General features: G+C 35.8%; 2 protein-coding genes across 4 annotated transcripts in view; one reads left to right on the top strand and one right to left on the bottom strand.

The window, feature by feature from the left end:
• LOC113502870 (transient receptor potential cation channel trpm) overlaps window positions 1-18,616 on the bottom strand; it is a 221,897-nt gene that overhangs the window by 51,535 nt on the left and 151,746 nt on the right. For all 3 annotated transcript variants that reach the window (XM_026884607.1, XM_026884616.1, XM_026884624.1), the window contains 4 exons: window positions 17,600-17,756; window positions 17,052-17,265; window positions 13,656-13,815; window positions 4,544-4,680 (listed from right to left, as the gene is read on the bottom strand). In XM_026884607.1, coding sequence (XP_026740408.1) covers window positions 4,544-4,680; window positions 13,656-13,815; window positions 17,052-17,265; window positions 17,600-17,756 — 668 coding nt within the window. The remainder of the gene's footprint in view (window positions 1-4,543; window positions 4,681-13,655; window positions 13,816-17,051; window positions 17,266-17,599; window positions 17,757-18,616) is intronic.
• On the top strand, window positions 811-12,132 carry LOC113502909. The gene is made up of 3 exons (XM_026884665.1): window positions 811-1,474; window positions 9,767-9,956; window positions 11,146-12,132. The coding sequence occupies exons 1-3, from the start codon at window positions 1,076-1,078 to the stop codon at window positions 11,289-11,291; spliced, it is 735 nt and encodes a 244-aa protein (XP_026740466.1). The 5' UTR covers window positions 811-1,075; the 3' UTR covers window positions 11,292-12,132.

Raw genomic sequence — 18,616 nt, 5'->3', positions numbered from 1 at the left:
AGTGAATGTTTTTGAAGCTACATACATAATTTTGTTATCGTTCAGAAATTTATTTTCTTTTAGGTTCCAACGAAGTTTGTTTTAAGGTGACATTTATATTTTCATGGAGTGACCTTTTTATTTTCCACGTTGTATAACTTCGTAAAGGGAAGGATCTCAAAGGAATTAAATATTCGCGACTTTTTTCTTCACGTAGCATCCTAACTTATAAGGTAACTATTTATGTACATACATATAAGGAATTATCCACAGGATCTCAAAAATAAAACATTTTCCAAAATAAAAGGTTTTCTGATCATGGATTCATGTAAAGCTACAAGACTATTTTACATTATAATTAGGACTTAAATACAAAACAGATCCACATACATTCAGCCTAAAACAAAGAATTAAATTCAATAATGATTATACGATATTTGGATATTTATTGAGGAGCTCGTGGCTGTGCTATAACCGCATAAGTGATTCGATCACAGGTTAAGCTATGCTTGACGCGGTTGGTCCGTAGATGGGTGACCATCTTTGTCATAGCGAGTTCCTCCGTGTTTCGGAAGGCACGTTAAATTGTGGGTCCCGGCTGTTATTCCTAAATCTTTGACAGTCGTTACAGGTAGTCAGAAGCTTGAAAAAGTCTGACAGCCAGTCTGCCAACCAAGGGGTGTCGTGTTGCCTAGGTAACTGGGTTGAGGAGGTCAGATAGGCAGTCGCTCCTTGTAAAACACAGGTACTCAGCTGAAACCGGTTGGACTGGTAGCCGACCCCAACATAGTTGGGAAAAGGCTAGGCCGATGATGAATGATTATACGATATTGTGCCAAGATACATATAAAGTAAGAGTCCGCAACGAAGTTATCAATGTATACATACATACACCAACACTACACAGCTCGCATGATAAACCGTGCACATTTAGCCAACACGCGCATCGCCCGTGCGTACAAGTTGGCGCACAAAATGTACCGCCGCGGGCCTCGGAGGGGGGAGCGGGAGCGAGGGGACGGGAGGCTGCCGAACCCAGCGCGCCCCACCCAACACGCTCAGTGACCTGCGCGACGCGCCGCTCGACGAACGCGCAATGACCGACACACTAAACGTCGTCTTCCCACGCAAACTACTCAAAGAATTCATCACATTATACAAAAACTTACCATGCCTTTGGGACAAAAACTGCAACACATACAAAATGAAGGTGAAGAGGCATGAGGCTGTGACGAAACTGACGCAGTTGGTACAAACGTATGATCACGCAGCGACGCGAGTGCACGTCTTGAGGAAGATTGAGAGTCTGCGGGCTTGTGTGCGGCGGGAGTTCAAGAAGGTTCAGGACAGTAGAGCGACGGCGGCAAACGACGACGAAGTGTACACCCCCCACCTGTGGTACTACGAGCTGTTCTCGTTCATGTTCCACGATGACACGAATGAAACTAGTTTTAGTAAAAACAAACATCGACCGTCACCTGTACCGACGCTTGCGGTGAGTATGGAAACTATTTATTATTATTCTTTTCAGCTAAAAAATTAAGATTTGGCTACGGTGTTTTTGCTCATACGAAATAACCAACATTGCTAATATTTAAGATGAGAATGAAACACATGACAGACAAAGCATTATTCTTATACTCACAGACAATGTAATCAGTCGGACGATTTAAATATCGGTGTGTCAGACTATAGTCATAAAACGGATTCTGTGCCATTCGAACTTCCAGATAATTTTCTGGGAAAAAAGTGTTATATCCTTCGCTAAAAAAATGTGACCCACTTACTTATTGGCTAAGAAAACGGGGTTTGAAATCTCGCGAATATTTCTCAGACCCAAACTTGTTTTTAGTCTGTGCGTTTATATATTTTAGGTAGCTCATGTTTGAAGCTAAAATATAAAATGGTAATAAAGAACAAATATGAAAGAAATCTTTAGTATTTAGCTCACGAACGAAATGTGTTTCGAATATATATCGTCGAAAGTTTATAAAAATGTTATTTGAAGAAACTTCTTCGAGACGAATCTTTATCAATATTGAAGTTTCAGAATACAGATGATGTCGTAAAACCAACACTCAAGTTCAAATTTGCTTAGAATTCTTCTGAGTTTTATTTTTGTAGAGTTGTGAGTAACATAATTACATAAAAGATACTGTATTAGTATAATCTCATGCTGCCTTTTATCTTATTTGTGATGAATCATACTCGGTCGATGGCTTAATATTAGATAATTAGATTATAGATATTACTGAACTGACTTAATATTAGAGAATAGATAATTATGGGTGGTTATAAGGAAGGTGTTTGACAAGCAATGGTCTGGTAAACTTCGTTCTGACGGGCTGATTTGCATATCTAAATCATTCGCCATATCTATCTATACAATTCGGAAAATATATACATATTTGAATCGGTACAGCCGTTTAGTAGGTATTCAGTGTCACGTACACTACAATTTATTATATACATATATCTATAGATTGAAATCTGAAATTTGCAATATAATATTTTCAGGTTTATCGAATCCAGTTTACCTTAACATATGTATGGTCTATACATATGGGTCAAAAATGAAGCGAGCTGATATTAGGATTTGGGTCTTACCGAGAACGTGAATCGACAGAATCGAAAAGCCTCATTAATTCATTCCTTTGATAAGAAGTGGCTTTGACTGGCTTGAGAGTAAGGCATATATGTATGAAGGGAGAACGATTCGATTGGCTTTCAAGTAATTTGGGATTTTCTTTAAGAAAGTGGTTATTAAGTATAAAAAATGTAAATGCTTGAATATATTCATTATTCCTTATTACGAGATTCGCGTATTGTCGATTTCAAGTTTCTGTTTTTTGTTACCGACTTCAAAACGAAGGAGGTTATCAATTCGGTCGTTTTTTTGTGCTTGAAACTGACAATTTCGGGTTTTTTGATCATATTAAAGAATTCTAGAAATGTAAGGACTTTATACGAGAATTAGACTGAATATCATTAAGGTTATGCTTGAAGTTGGTATCAAGCTCGAGCTCTGTGTTTAGTGTTTGACGCTTTAAGCAATTTTTTTGTTATAGTGTTTCAACTTTTTCATAAAATTAATATTAATCAAATAATGTTTTAAAAATAGTCAAATTAATATATGTATATACCATTTTAATACACCTGCTGTCGACTTCGTAAGACAGGTAAAACCATATCGACTAACAAGCGTTAAATACGAAGATACGAAGGTAGAAACATTAATACGGAACCACAAGCAATAAATCAGCGAAGCCAACTCGAATCGTGGAAGCTGAACTAAACAGTGAACTTGCTTTAAAGTAATCTCCATGTAATATATTGTCGAGACATGATGAAATTGTACAATCTAAGAACCTACCTATATGAAGTTAATAAGTTTTGTTACTTCTTCACTGATGTTTTAAAGTATTTCTGTGGTTGGTATGATTTTTTCGTGTAGTACCTATCCGTTTTGGCTTAAATTATAGTGTATTAGTTTACTATCGATAGATATAATTGTAGTTATAGTTTTGATGGCAGTAGACAGGGGCTCTCAACCTTTTCTAGGTAAGGGAAACATTTTCTATTATTTTTAGTTTAGTTAGCATTGCTCACAACGTATTATAAAAACGAATAAAGTTTGAATCGGATTCGCGGCACTGAAGGTTTCGTACAAATAGAATGGAGAAATACATGTAGGTAACAAATATTGGTCACCCAACAAATTTATGAAAGTACTAACGTTGATGTCGATGATATTTAATTTCGTTATTTGTTGTTAGTAGTTTATGATAATAATTATAGTATTCCGCTTATTTCCTTTATGTTAGCAACTCCAAAAATCGATTTCTAAACAAACTTCCTTCTCACTTCCAAGAACTGACTTAACCTTGATTATGACTTTATCGTGTATCATCTTTACGCTAAACGTAGATCCCGAGTTTATGTTCCACAATTTCAGTAAGGTTTATGACCAGGTGAGGGTAACATTTAATTTGAGAGGTCCCCGAGGTTAAGAAGAGATTCATTTCGAACGTTTAGCATGAAGCCGTTAAGGTAAATGTAAATTTACGTTTGGCAAATTAAGCTTCCCGAAATTAAAAGTCAAAGTTTGTGGAGATAAAGAGGCGGTTGCCGCGAGATTTATTAAGAATGAGATTACGACATTAAAATGGGTAGGATTTGTGGTTGGAAGGGTTAAGATCTGTAAACGAAGTAAGGACATTTTTTCAATGATAAATAGGATGTCTGTTAGCTTTTCAACCTAATATTTACCCATCCAGCCATTAAATAAATAAGTTACTAAATTACACTCTTGAACATTAAGTTTGACAACCAGTCTGATTAAGTAGTATTGTGTTGCCGAGGAACTGGGTTGAGGAGGTAGATAGACAGTTGCTCCTTGTAAACTGGAACTTAGCTACATCCGCTTTAACTCGAAGCCTACCCTAACATTGTTGGCAAAACTCTAGGATGCCGATGACTCTCGAAATATTTATAAAGTGGTTGTGGTGGTTCATTTTCATTTAAATGTGTACCATACATTGCTGGATATGAAAGCAGTACTTACATGGATGTAGTTTTTGTGCAGCGATGTATTTCTCCAGCTTTCGTCTCAGCACGATCTCCGCCCCGTAGCGGCCTACAGAGCCGTTGTCCACCAGAAGGAAGTAGGCGTGTCTGTTGTTGAGGACGGCTAGTTTTGATCTAGAACAAAAGAACCAAGTTTTAGGTCTGATGACGATGATGAAGATGCAGGCAAAAGAAAAGCGATTTCTTTCGCATATTATGTTGAAAAAAACGAAACCATCCCCGTAATAAGTAATTAAATCCCTAAAAGAACTAGCGTTGCAACACATCGGTTATTTGTGACATCTAAAAAATTCTGGCTTTATAGAGACAGATTTCATTACAAAAATAAAAAAAAAACAATATGCAGTCTTGTTATAGTAGGTACTTCGAAAAATACTTTGATAACAGCTCTTTGTTACTGGTTCTGAAATCAGGTGTTATCTTCAAGAAATCACCGGTCACAAAGTATGGAGCTAAAAAATTTTAACGTCTGTCAACTTTTGACTCTCAAAATACTTCAGAAAACCTACGATTCTTTCGCTTTACAAACTTAGGAGAACAAACTTTCTACTATTCGTGAGTACTTTCTGTCAACTTAACTTCCATATATATAAGTTTCCCTTATACTTAAATGTTAAGGAGTTTTAGTGGAGGTTAGTCTACAGTTATAACTAAACCAATCAATCATTGGGATTAATTTAGGAGTTCAAACGTATGTGGTACACACGTTACGTTTGTGTATCCGTTATTTAATGAGATAATTGTCGGTTCTTATTTCTAACTGAATATCTTTGGTTGTTTGAATTAATTATGGAGTTAGTTGATATAAAACCTTTCTTAATAGTAAAGGTTTTTTTTCAACCTGAACTTAGAAAAAATATTTTTTTCTTTTTTGGGCATTTTCACCGCGTGTTGAATTCTATTATAACTAGACGACCAACCATGAGCCAAACTGCTCCATAAATTGTGAAACTTTTGAAAGCCCTATTATGTACACATAGTGATATTTAAATAACTAAGTAGGTAGTACGGAGACCTATTAGAGTTAAACTTTTAGTAGTCTGACTTGCTAAGTTTATTAGTAAGTGACATAATTTCTGCATGTCTACTAGTTAAGATTTCTTATGAAATAAGCAGCACCCTTGTACATCTTTTCTTTTATGTTGTTTTTTATGTGCAAATAAACCCTTAAGCAAATTAGGTTAAAAATAATATGAAACAAGAGGACCCTGGCTGAATATGAAAGAACAGTTTGTAGAGTTATTCGGGAACTATTATTTAAGGGACAGTGAACTATAATGGCACTTGGCTCCGCTCGTGTGAAATTTACTGTCGTTCTAATATGAATAAAGTTACCGTCTTTTTTTTACAAACTCTTTTGTGATAAGCTAAAGGAATGTTTTTTCATGACGCGGAAGGGAAGATAGAAGATAAACAAAATGTATGATCATGTGTTTTGTTTACGGTGAAGTTGACTATTTGTTCTTTCGATCAACTAGCAGAAGAAAAAGGGGTTTTATTGAAGAACAATGTTTTTATTATTTAGATAAGATTTTGCTTATTATATAAAGTGAAAACTGCATTGACAACTATAGTTTCATATGGTTAATTGGTTGCTTAATGAACGAACTCTTTTTCAAACCAGTAAAGTTTTATAAAACAAAACAGACACATCATTTAAATGAAATTGTTTTCCTGTGAATCATGTTGGCGCGTTTAACAAACATTTTTACCAATGCAATTACGGATACAAATACGTAAATTAATAGTTCCCAAAAATATAATTTGAACAAAACTATAAACGGTAGTATTTACAATATAGATAAATACAACAAGATAGGACACCAGCAAACACGGCGGTTGCCCGCAACCGCAGAGCAATCAACTAATCGAATCCAATAGCCACCAAATATGTCGCGTTTTTGGTAATTACTTTCCGATGCTTGCACTTTGGTAGTAAAACTTAACAGTTTTAAATGCAATAATAGAATTTAATTCGGCATGTACGTGTACATAACACTAAGCCCTTCCTAAACGGTAGGAAAGATAAAAAAAAAGGTCTTTTGTTTTTTTTTTGGTTGGTTGGAGTTCTGATGGTTAATATTCACAAGTCAGCTTGACAAAGAAGTTCTTCGTATTAAATCAGCTAGCATTGTGTAGTTAGGTATATTTAGATTATAATTAATAATAATCATTTATTTGCTGTCACACGGTACATAGAGATGGTACATTGTCAGAGGAGTTCAACATGTTTCGCCGGCGCAGTGGCATGCAAAATCTTAATACAAAATGTAAACTATTTAAAACCAATATACTATTTTCATGAACACAGTTATTTATGTCTGTATCTTAATTCAAAGTCAAAAGTAATTATTATTCCACTTTCGTGTTTGGTCAGAAATAAAACTTAGTCGTTCTACACTCCACTGTCTAACGTTTAAGTTGTTGTGATTGTATTTGGTTATACCAGTAATAATATTGTAAGTTTTGGTTGAATAAATAAATAAATAAAAGTTTAATGTTACTTTTCGCTACGAGTAAACATTAACATTACTTTAAATAAAATATAAATATCTCTGCCTAAATCTTACTTAAATGACTACTTAAACACTACAAGGACCAGTACTCATTCAGGTATTTAATGTACCTATTTAATAGTTTTTTTTATTCCTTGAAGTCATAAAATAATTTGAAATAAAAGAAACGTTTTGGACAATATAACTGCAGCGAGTGCGCTATCTCCTGTGCATGCAATGTGAATCATTTATGTGTCGCAGCATCCTAGGTGCTGCTTGCGTTGCTATGCTTACAAGCTGAATATATAGGCATAAGAAATCAACATTAAATTTTAAAAAAAAACCTTTCTCGGAGTTACAAAACAGCTAAAACAGTTAGATCTAAATAAGTGCACATTAGCGTCAAATAAGTGTTAAATATTTCTGATAAAATGTGTAATTACTAAATAAGTACCCTTCAAGGTCATCTTATAATGTTTTCATTTACAAACAACGTTAACAGACTAATAAATACTTAAACGGCAGTAAAATGTTTCAAACATTATCTAGGTACAATATTCAGTGCATGCCTGAGGCGGTACGAATTACTTGTGATGAAATAATTATAACACTAGATACAGGCAATTGAACTAATGAATGTGTTTCCAGTGCCTGTACTATGAGGTCTGAAATCATTGTTAGTGTTGTGAAAGCGAGACGGCGCTTTATATTACTCATAGCGGTGTCTCGCTCCCACAACGGCAACAGGCTTGCTTTATAAATTACATAGTAGGCGGTACGAACAGAGACAGTTAATTATCAAGATTGTTTCTGCTGTTGTTTGGTCATGATTTACTTTACAAACCACGTTGTTTAATTATACGAATGTATACCATTATACGGTAATACTATTTTCGACATACCAACCTTTTTTTTTGTAAGTTTAATGTCATAAATTCAATACTTTACATTTGTCGATATTAAAACGGGTTGACTGTAAATGAAATAGAAACTATAGCTGGCATATTAATAAACAAATATAATACACTTAATAATTAATATCTACATAATCTTAAAATGTTTTTAAATGTCCTTCAAATTTATCAAAATCGGTCGCGCCGCTTTTATAATTTTAAACTACATTGTCTTCGGGTTTGAAGCCAGCCTGCTAGCTAATCGGTAAGTGCCTCACAATTGAGTTGCAAAAATCCAACCGGAAAGACAAATAAACAAGAAAATAATAAATATCATTAATACATAGGAAAAGTTAAAGCTACATTAAATTGAAATAAATAAAGATTTATCTGTCCCCTGTCATTCCCGCGTGGAATTACAAGCTTTTCCCGGTAAAGTCCGCCAGTAGCTTTAAGCTCTAAATTCCTGTAGTTTTCGAGATTTTAAGTTAGTTCTAGCTTTTGATTTTACTGCAGCTGGTAGGGTGAACTAGATTGGAAATGTCAAGAAGTTAACTGAAACTCTTACTTTGTGCGATTGATTTAAAACAAACCTTAGAAACTACGGTTAAACCATGGCTAATTACTTACTGACTTTCCTGTTCGACCGCTCTTTAACTGTAGTCCTAATGTTTTGAGTATCAATTTATCGTGAACTGACGAAATCTTCTTATACACCTCATCAGTTGCAAGTCAACGTAACTCAGTAGTTGACATCCAAAACGTTTGAGTAAAAGAGGGCCTATATTGTTCTCAAACTCCAAGTTATAAAAAATATTCATTGCAAAACCTGAGCAAGAAACAAAGCAATGTTTACTGCTAATAGATAAAAAAAAGATACACCCAACAAAAATAAAGACAGCAAAGTTTGCAAATATCCTTAAGCAAGAACATTATCCATATCCATTAGAATGTTATGCAAAAGGAATTGAATACTTCTGTCCTCTCTAACTAAAGACTCAATAGAACCTGTAACGACCTAACCTTTTTAATTAACGGCGAAATGGAATACACTGCCGTCTGTTAGACGGGACCAACCAATCCTTTCTCATCAGTTTTGGTCCATTGAATACAGTGCCTAAAGGTACTCGTGAACCTCTGTTGTATTAGAACCCGATACATCACACTTTGAACTTCATACCTATGGAGGTTAAAGTCTATTTTTGCTTGCCATGCTTTCTACAGCGTCTATTCAACGTGAATAGCTAGTACCGTCACTTTATCAAAGTCATAGTTGGAGGGAAAATAAAATACAAATGAACAGCATTACTGGGAGGATATATTTTGCGATTAGAGCTGTACAGTGCAACAGAGTATGTTGAATTGCGAGTTATAATTTTACCTGGCTATTCACTAGAATTTACTAAACAATGCGCCAAGGGCTGTTGTTCGTATAACGTTGAACGAAAGAATCTTGAAAATGAAGAGCTGTTAACTAGATAGAAATGGTACATGAAGGAATAGTTTCAATGGGCACTAGAGAAGTTTTTTTTTATCTTATGAACTTAGTGTTCTTACCATAAGCTTACAGTAGAACTGGTGTCCTTGTGCAGGCCAGTGATATTTACGAATAGTACTTTTGAAATAAGATCCCTTAGCACCGATTTTGCCTAGAGAGATAATGGCTTAAATAATAACATTATTATTTATATGGAATAATAACCTCAGATTTGATATTCTAAATAACATACCAAACGTGTAACCGATACCGTTATCCAAGGAATACAAAAATAGATTCGATCAAAAAAGTTTAGCATTATTTCTTTTTCACAGGATTCGGAAGGCGAAGATGACGACCGGCCGTTTGAACCCAGTATAGAACCCTACTCCACTCCCGAATACAGCGTCACAAGCAATATGATTGATGTTCCCGAGAGTTCAAGCACCAAGAGGTTCAGCACTTTAGAAGATGATAAAAATAAACGGCATTGTACCGAAGTGGAAGATGAATATGATGCTATAGGTAAGGAATAGTTTCGGGGGTAGAAGTGACGAATAAAATATCAGTCAAGTCCGTGTCACACTCGCAACATTGAGGGTTCCGTTCCGTACAAATAGGATAGAGAATAACAAATTTGCAATGAAAATTCTAAATGTATATCACGATTTATAAGATCCCCTGGTGACAGTTGGACTGACGGTCAGGGACAGTGCTTCAGTAATAGGGTTCCGTTTTTACCCTTTGGGTACGGTAACCTAAACACATTTTTTTTTTCAGCCGTTACTTTCCCACTGCAGGGCAAAGGCCTCCCTTAGATTCTTCCACTCTGTCCGGTCTATTGCTTTTGCCATCCACTGTTTGTGGTACGCATCCAGTTCGTCGCGCCATCTCATTCGAGGCCGTCCTCGTCGCCGTTTTATGTTTGATGGAACCCAGTTTACATATTTAATAAAGGAATTTAAAAACATTTATTTCATATAGATAATCTTTTGCTCTTTGTCTCTAAAACACCGTAATCAACTTACGAAAAAAAATACATCAAAAGCATCAACTTAACAACTATAGAAAACCCTGGTCCATAATCAATTGAACAATGAAGGCTATTAAGACACGTAATACATCAAATAATAGGGTCGGAGGTTGTCATACATGAATTGATTCGGCTTAAGTTGGATCGGTATGATACGGTTCATTAAACTGGAACTCGAAACGGACTCCGCCTAAAATAACACAGATTCACTCGTACATGATATGATAAGCGATGTGAAGGGATTAATTCCATTTCGATTGATATGTCATTTGACTCAATTAATGTTGCTCTTCGGAGAATAATTGGAAACAATAACATCGGTATGTTCGGGTGTTTTTCAAATTAATGAACTGAAATTTTCTTGCACTCTTGTGTAGGTGCCCTTGTGCGTGAGACTTTTTGTCCTAAATGATTTACCTAAGTGTAAGAGTCGTTTTAAAAAAAGAATTTACATTAACAATTGGTTATTAAGATATCAGCTTTCAATTTAAGTAGCAGTGCTTACTACATTGTGCAATATAAATTTGTCTTAAATTGCCAACCTACAGAAGAACTATATTTTATTCTACAAATACAGAGAAAAGGAAACCTTCATTACTTCAGAAATGATATCGACAAATCACTTTATATTCTCCATAGCTTCAAAGTTGAACAAATTCTCAACAAAATTTAAACTTTCAGGTATAAACGTTGCGGCAAAACTGCGGAATCTTCCCGACAACATGAGGATACTAGCAGAGAAACTGATCAACGATGTGTTGTTCCAAGCACAGACCAATGGGCTCACGAATGCGACGGCGATCACAACACCAGACCCCTTCAAATGAAGCCAAGGGGATGATATAGGGTCAGATACTCAAGATTGCAAAGTGGTTCAAGAGGAATCGTAAAACGGAGATGATGAAATATTCTATTTATTACAAATTTTGCTCCTCATGAATGAAGTCCATCCACTTTGGAATATGTAATTATTTATCTTTATCGAATCCTGTCATTTTGTGGTGTGCAATAAAGAATATGGCATTCTATTCTATTTCATGGTGTAATAATTGAATTGAGACGCTAGTTTTCACATGCTATTGTGAATTTGTATTGAGAAGGAATATAAGTAACAATTAAAAGAGTAATATTAAAATGAATGCAAGGCATAAAAACGTTGACATTACACCTCAATTAGAAAATGACTCACAGCTGGCACATAAAATAAAAAACCTAGCACCGACTAGTTTCACAGTGTACAATAAAAATGAAGCTGTAATAAAAACAAAAAACCTTGCTAACGTAGCTCTCCTAATTATTTTAATGAAACCCAGGGCGACGGGGTTTCTGCCGTAACGGTGAACGTTGCTCCCGGTTAAGTAGACTTGTTACGGTTAAATAGCTAATTACAAATTTTTATTTTGTACTTGGATGTAATAAAAGTTTTATATGAAGTTATTGTGTTATTTTTTTAGTATCTCGTGGTATGTTAAGTGATACTTTGTCATTGGAGATGTCTTACCAGTTTTAAACCTGTCTTGAGGTCTAAATGAAAGAACAGAATGGTCCATAACAGCAACTGGATTAAAGTAGTCAGGCATCTTGAAAATTTTGTGTATAACTTTATGACTAGATTATTTTAGGTATATTTCCTGAAGTATTCCTAAATTTTCAGGCAAATAGGACTTGACCTTTCTTTGTGAAAATTTGTTGGTTTCCTAGTCGGATAAGGGTAAATGATAAAACTGTCTCATAACTGGACAAAGGTCAGAACCTCGTCGAAATATTAGAGAATTCTGCTTTGGGCTAGAACAAATAGATCCTTAATCATAAACAACGTCACAAAGGCAACAATAAAGTTACGAGTTCTACATTTTTAGGATCCATAACTCGGGTAAAATAGGAGTCAAGGAACTGGAACGGGTTCAATAAAATAATGATGTAAGAAGCTGATACTTTTGAAACTAACCTACTTTTGTTTCCTTAAAATAAAGGCATTATCTGCGATTAAATACAAAGAACAAACTCATCTCAGATTAGATTCGTACCTACGACTCGAATTAGCTGTGGAATGAGCTAATTATATTTTTTAATTATAATATTTATATTAAAATGATTACCTGCTTATCATTATAAAGATACACATTTTCGTCATTACCATGACACAATGTGGACTTCTGTGCTTTCCGTAAGCCCCTACAAAATATGATCACTTAACTCCGTCTACATATCAGACATCAAAATTTCAATAGCACAGCAAAATCTATTCTCCCCAATGTAACCACCAGCAGCGTCAGCCCAAATTGTTAAAATAGAAGTGTAACGAGAACCAAATTGAGGGTGATAGCGTATGTAATATTTTTGTCGACAATGCTTACGTGATACGAATCTCGGATCGAAGCCTTCTGAGATTGAGTGAGAAAGAGGAAAAGGATTCTTTTGCCAAAACAAATATGGTGAGATCTATTATTAGTTCGATTTTATAGAGCTGTTACGGGCTGAACATTTTTCGCGCTAAAGCAGTCTCGTAGCTGATGGCAAAGTACTGGCTGATGAGCTTTTGTTTTTACATATTCGAGAAACATTTTTTGTTTGCTTAAATTTTTATGTCATCAATGCGTAAATTTTTCGTTACATAAATATTTTGTAAAGAGGAGCTCGTGGCTAAGCTATAACCGCATAAGTGATTCGATCACAGGTTAAGCTATGCTTGACGCGGTTGGTCCGTAGATGGGTGACCATCTTTGTCATAACGAGTTCCTCCGTGTTTCGGAAGGCACGTTAAATTGTGGGTCCCGGCTGTTATTCCTACATCTTTGACAGTCGTTACAGGTAGTCAGAAGCTTGAAAAAGTCTGACAGCCAGTCTAGCCAAGGGGTATCGTGTTGCCCAGGTAACTGGGTTGAGGAGGTCAGATAGGCAGTCGCTCCTTGTAAAACACTGGTACTTAGCTGAAACCGGTTGGACTGGTAGCCGACCCCAACATAGTTGGGAAAAGGCTAGGCCAATGAAATATTTTGTAAATGAAAAAGATCTCAGAAAACTCAGAATACATATTTTTTTGCAATGCGATTCTTTACACTACATAAACTTGTTTCCTATTTTAATAGAATAACACCTAAATATAGCCACACCTGAACTTATGAACATAGTTTCGTACTTTTCTTATCTGCAAGTTAAATGCTAGTAAAACATTTTGACAAAACTCTCACCTGGGCGATGCTATAGCATGATAGGGCACGTCTCGTCCGCGACCGATGAGCTCGTTGGCGCCCTCCACGATACCCCAGGGCGCTATACCGATGCTGACCACGCGCCCGGCCCGTTGGGACCGCTCCAGCTGCAATGCATCGCCAACTTGACGGGTCACACCTGGAAAATAGAACTAGGTTAGCAAATTGAAATAAATAGTATAAACTTAAAATAAAAGTTGCCATGCTAAATGACGTTACTTGTCTTTTCGAAAGGTTAATCCAAGCAGATGTACAAAATAGTATTAAACAAAATTTCTCTCCACTCCAATTTAAACAATTTCAGTTTTAACACGAAAATGCATAACTTGTCCGTTTTAATCGTTTTAAATATCACAAACACTAAAATACAAGTAAAACTAAACTGTTACCAAACAATTTGCACAGGGAAAACATTTGGACGACGGTTTCAGAATCTAGAACAACAGTGTGCCAGTCCGGGAAAAGTTCCCGACAAATTATAAAGTAGTTTTCATCTATTGAGTCCAGCTGACAGAGGAAATTCTACTGCCCACGCCACACTGAACATTGGAGAGGAATTTTGATCAAATATAATAGTTGAAATAGTTGCTTATATACGAATTCTTGACTTGGTTGTATTATAGTTTACTATAATCACAGAATGAAATATGAGAAATAGTTATTTTATGTTGTAAGTTTGGACGTCGCTCTTGTTTTTAGGATCCAAAATAAATATAAGAATGGAATGTGCTTGTAAGGGTTAGGGTTGGTAGATGAAGAAATACTATAAGTCTCATAAACGTCCTTCTATGCTTCCGCTACACATCTCGAGCGAAAATGTTCGCCATGAAAATTCCAGTTCCAAATGTATCAAAACATCAGGCAAAGCAAAATTTCGACCCAATGAAAGAACCCTAGAAAAGGTGACGCGAAGAGATTAAAGAACTAGTCTCCTTATCTATCAATTCTGTCTATTAAATCAAAGCCCCAAACCAAGATACACAATACGCTCAGCTTGCTAGATAATCCCAACAAGGATCCAAAATCCTGACTGGAACGCTTACACTGCTAGATAGAGCTATTAGTCCAATAGCTAGGCCGTATCGCAATCTAGATTACACACGTACTCCCGGCCCGATAGAGTATGGAAACGTTAACGAAGTTACTGTCCGGGATCCGATAGTTGTTGTGTCAGTTTCCATTGGAACAAAGGTAGTTTGTTCGATGGGAAAGTTGTTATTCAATTATTATTGTATGCCGGATGTGGGATCACGGGATGCACGTGTAGTTTTGAGCGAAACTGGAATTAAAATCTTTTATTTGGAAGTAAAGTCAGTCAAAATAATTTCAAGGCCAAGTCTCGATATATTTATATAAAACATTCAAGAATTTTAATATTGATATACGTCACTATAAGATGCTGTTAATTATTACGTAACAACTTAATGCGTACGGAGATTCCAGACACAATATAATTGATTTTCAATTGTTATGGACCACGATCGTGGTCTTAGAGACTGGACGTATTAAGACAGAAAGTCAAGAGAGTAGAGACTGAATAAATGAATAACCGACTTGGTATTACATGGATCTCACAACTTTTTACCGCAGAACAACTGAGTTGCGAGACTTGTTTTTTTTGACAAGTATTGTTTTTGATGGAATAAGATCCTATCCTTTCATAAAATAAAATTAATAAAAATAATTTATTTTCTTCCACAAATTGCAGCAGTTTACAACACAAATTTTAGTAACAAAAACACTAATTTGTGGGAGACTGATGCCTAAACTAAGCCGATGCCTGTATCTTAGGACATCAGGACATCACCACTTACAAATTATGTAAACAATACAGTGAAAACAGTATTTGTCGAGAATTTTACTCATTAAACACCAAAAAAATATAAATCTGTGCACGAAAGTGGGCAGATACATAAGTAAGTGTGTGTGTGTGTATGTGTTTGTGTGTGTGAACATCTCAAATTATGATTGTATACAAATTAATTGTTCAGTATTAAGGTAGTCAAATGTAAGTAGCCATGCAAGTTATCTTTAACATACATATTTTTTTTAGATTTGAAAAATCAATCTGTCTTTGTTTGCTATATTATATAGCAATGATCCTCGAAACATAAAATTTTTCATTTCAGGCATAATCTATTAATACTATTAAACATCAATTTAACAGGATGTGGTAACGCTCGATAAGCCTTCTAATCTAAGTCATTAAATAGTTTATTAAGCTTTCCGGCAACAATACCACTGTATTGCAGCCCTAAAGGGTAGTAAAGTGCAAACTAATGTAGACTGTTAAAGAGGCTTTCAAACTATGGTGTGGCAGCTGACCTTTGTACCTCTAAATAGTAACGACAAAACCCTTTGTTGCCCTTTATGACACGTAAGATGTAAGATAAAGTAGAATATTTGCTGGAGGCCTCAGAACTATGGTGGTTGGTGGTTAAAGAAAAACTGCTGATTTTTAAGGCTGTTTTGTTTTATAATAATAACAGCAAATGCAAGTGCGTCATTGTCTCTCTTATATAATTTTTTTTCTTTGACGTGTTTGTGTAGACCTTAAACCAATCCTCTTTAGATCAGAAGTTATGGAGTCGCATCAATAAATTGGCCTAAAATTCTTACTAATGATACATTTTACTTCATTCATATTTTGGTCTCAAAATCGGTTGCAACTTTCGGAAGATTTTCTCGCTTGACCACAACAAATTCCAAAAAAATGTCTCCAGTTAGCACCAAAATGAAGGCCATATAGTTTTCAAGTAACATGCACCGCATTGCGCCTCATAGAGGCACTGGCACACGTCACGGGAGTGCAAGCCTATGTACTGCTAATGGAGCTACAGTGCTCACTCTGCTAATGTAATCAAATGACATCGCTTTGTTGACTCACCTCTCCTAAGGTGGCTATTAACATGGAAGGCTCACATTTTGGAAAGTGAACTATTTTAGGGTAATCAAGCTTTGAAAGAAAATAATGAAGTATGATGTCAAATGGTATGTATAGGGTATTTATGTATAGGGCATACAAAAAATGGCAGATCTAACTATGAATCGGTGTAGAGCTAAACAGATTCGCAGCATCGAGGTTTTCTCACAAATTAGGGTCCCATCAAATTTAAGGCCAACCGGTTAAAATGATTATGTTTATTATTTGTTGTTAAAGCGGCGTAAGGAATATAAAATCTGTGTAAAAAAACATTTTTTTTATTGTAGCAGTTTTAGATACAAAACCTTAAAAATAACCAACAATCGCTGTCGCTTCCCAGCGTGGCTGTGTACAGGCATAATAAATATGATCCTACATGCCATTGACCAATGACTACCTTTTATCGGACCGAACAGCGATTTAAAGAGATATTTTGCTTTACATCAATTTACCTGTATTAGTTCCCCCTGTGAATATCCAAGCACCAGTGGTCTTCGCAGCCTTCAGAAGTCCTTTCCTTAGCACCTTCTTCAGTTTTGGCTGCAGATCGAAGTTAGCCTTCCCTCCCTGGATGGTGATGAGCAGCTTCGGGCGGTCGAGAGCCCATTCTCGTGTCAGCAGCTGGACTATGAGCTCGGGGCGAGTGTCGTGGGAGAGGCGAACGTACTGTGGGGAGTTAGACATTAAATTATTGATTAATAATAAGTGATAGCAGCGACCCTCGTCGTTATTCGTATCGCATTTTTATTAATTCAAAACGTAAGCTTACCCCTAAAGAAGCCTTTATATTAGCTCAAAATGTAAACTACCACCATAACGAATTTAATCAAAGGTTCCCCGATAAGGATACCGCGTGCGTCTCCGGCACACAAATCTCAAAAGAAGAACCATGATTGGTTTTTATTAAATAAAAGTCTGAGTTATTTGATGATTTCCTAAAATACTTCCAGTAACATTCAAACTCTGCAAAAAATGCCAAACAACAATTAACAATACATACTTGAGCTTTAGTGGGATGTGGTCCGCCCTGAAACTCGACAGTGCCGTACGCGTCGGTCGGTGCTGACTGCGTGTGCCGAGCCGGCACCCACGCCTCGCCCGGGTTCGCGGTCTGCGTGCTCGACCCGTGCGCTGTCTTACTGAGGCCGCACCAGCAACTGGGACAAGAAGATTGTTGATTGAATAGGTTATAAGTGTGGTGTGTCTTGGGAGATTATCGTCTTCATCAGCTCGTTGTGGGATACTGCTGGGTATGGGACTGTCTGGATTCGGGAGACGTTTTTGCAAAATTTGTTAACCAGTAATTGGTGATTGTTTAAGTTTAAGAGTTTTGGTGCCTTACGTTGTATAAGTTCTTAGAAAAATTGAAGTTTGAAGTTTTGTTACCATACAATGTTAATGAGTTATTTAAGTCAGAAAAATAGCAGAAACTATGTTTCTGAGACAGAAGTGTTTCTACATTCCTGATTAGAATCTGTTTTATTTTTGTTCAAATTTGACTGACGACATCAGGGAGAGATATTTTTAACAATAAATTAAAAAATATTAAACACGATTGAAAAAAAAACAAACATAAGAATACCAGTATCGAATTCTTCAAAAGATAACAGCAAAAGATGAATATTTCTCAGATATATTTCATCCTGGAATACCCTGAAACAGTTGTAGTACAATTTTCTAACTGGTGTTCACGAATGCATGCCGCGGGGAGGTAACAGACATGTGTAGCTGCCTGGATTGACAGGGCTTTGCGAAATGCCTGCGGCTACGAACTGCAGGTATATTCTGCGAACAGAGTATTACAGTAGCAGGTCTATATACAGGTTTTTTTTTCATTGTCATAATAATATTATTTAGGGTCAGTAAATAAAATGTAGCAAACATATTTATACATTAAAAAAAAACAGTGAATCATAAAATTCACCCACATCACAGCGCATGTTACTTTTTCTGTTTAGTTTGTTTTTAGTAAAGGCGGAATACTTAATGTATGAAAAAAAGTTTCTAACACGTTAAA

The sequence above is a fragment of the Trichoplusia ni genome, chromosome 2 (assembly GCF_003590095.1).
Source record: "Trichoplusia ni isolate ovarian cell line Hi5 chromosome 2, tn1, whole genome shotgun sequence".
In the NCBI taxonomy this organism is placed as follows: domain Eukaryota; kingdom Metazoa; phylum Arthropoda; class Insecta; order Lepidoptera; family Noctuidae; genus Trichoplusia; species Trichoplusia ni.
The sequence above is the reverse complement of the archived record's forward strand: the minus strand, read 5'-3'. Positions and strand labels throughout refer to the sequence as shown.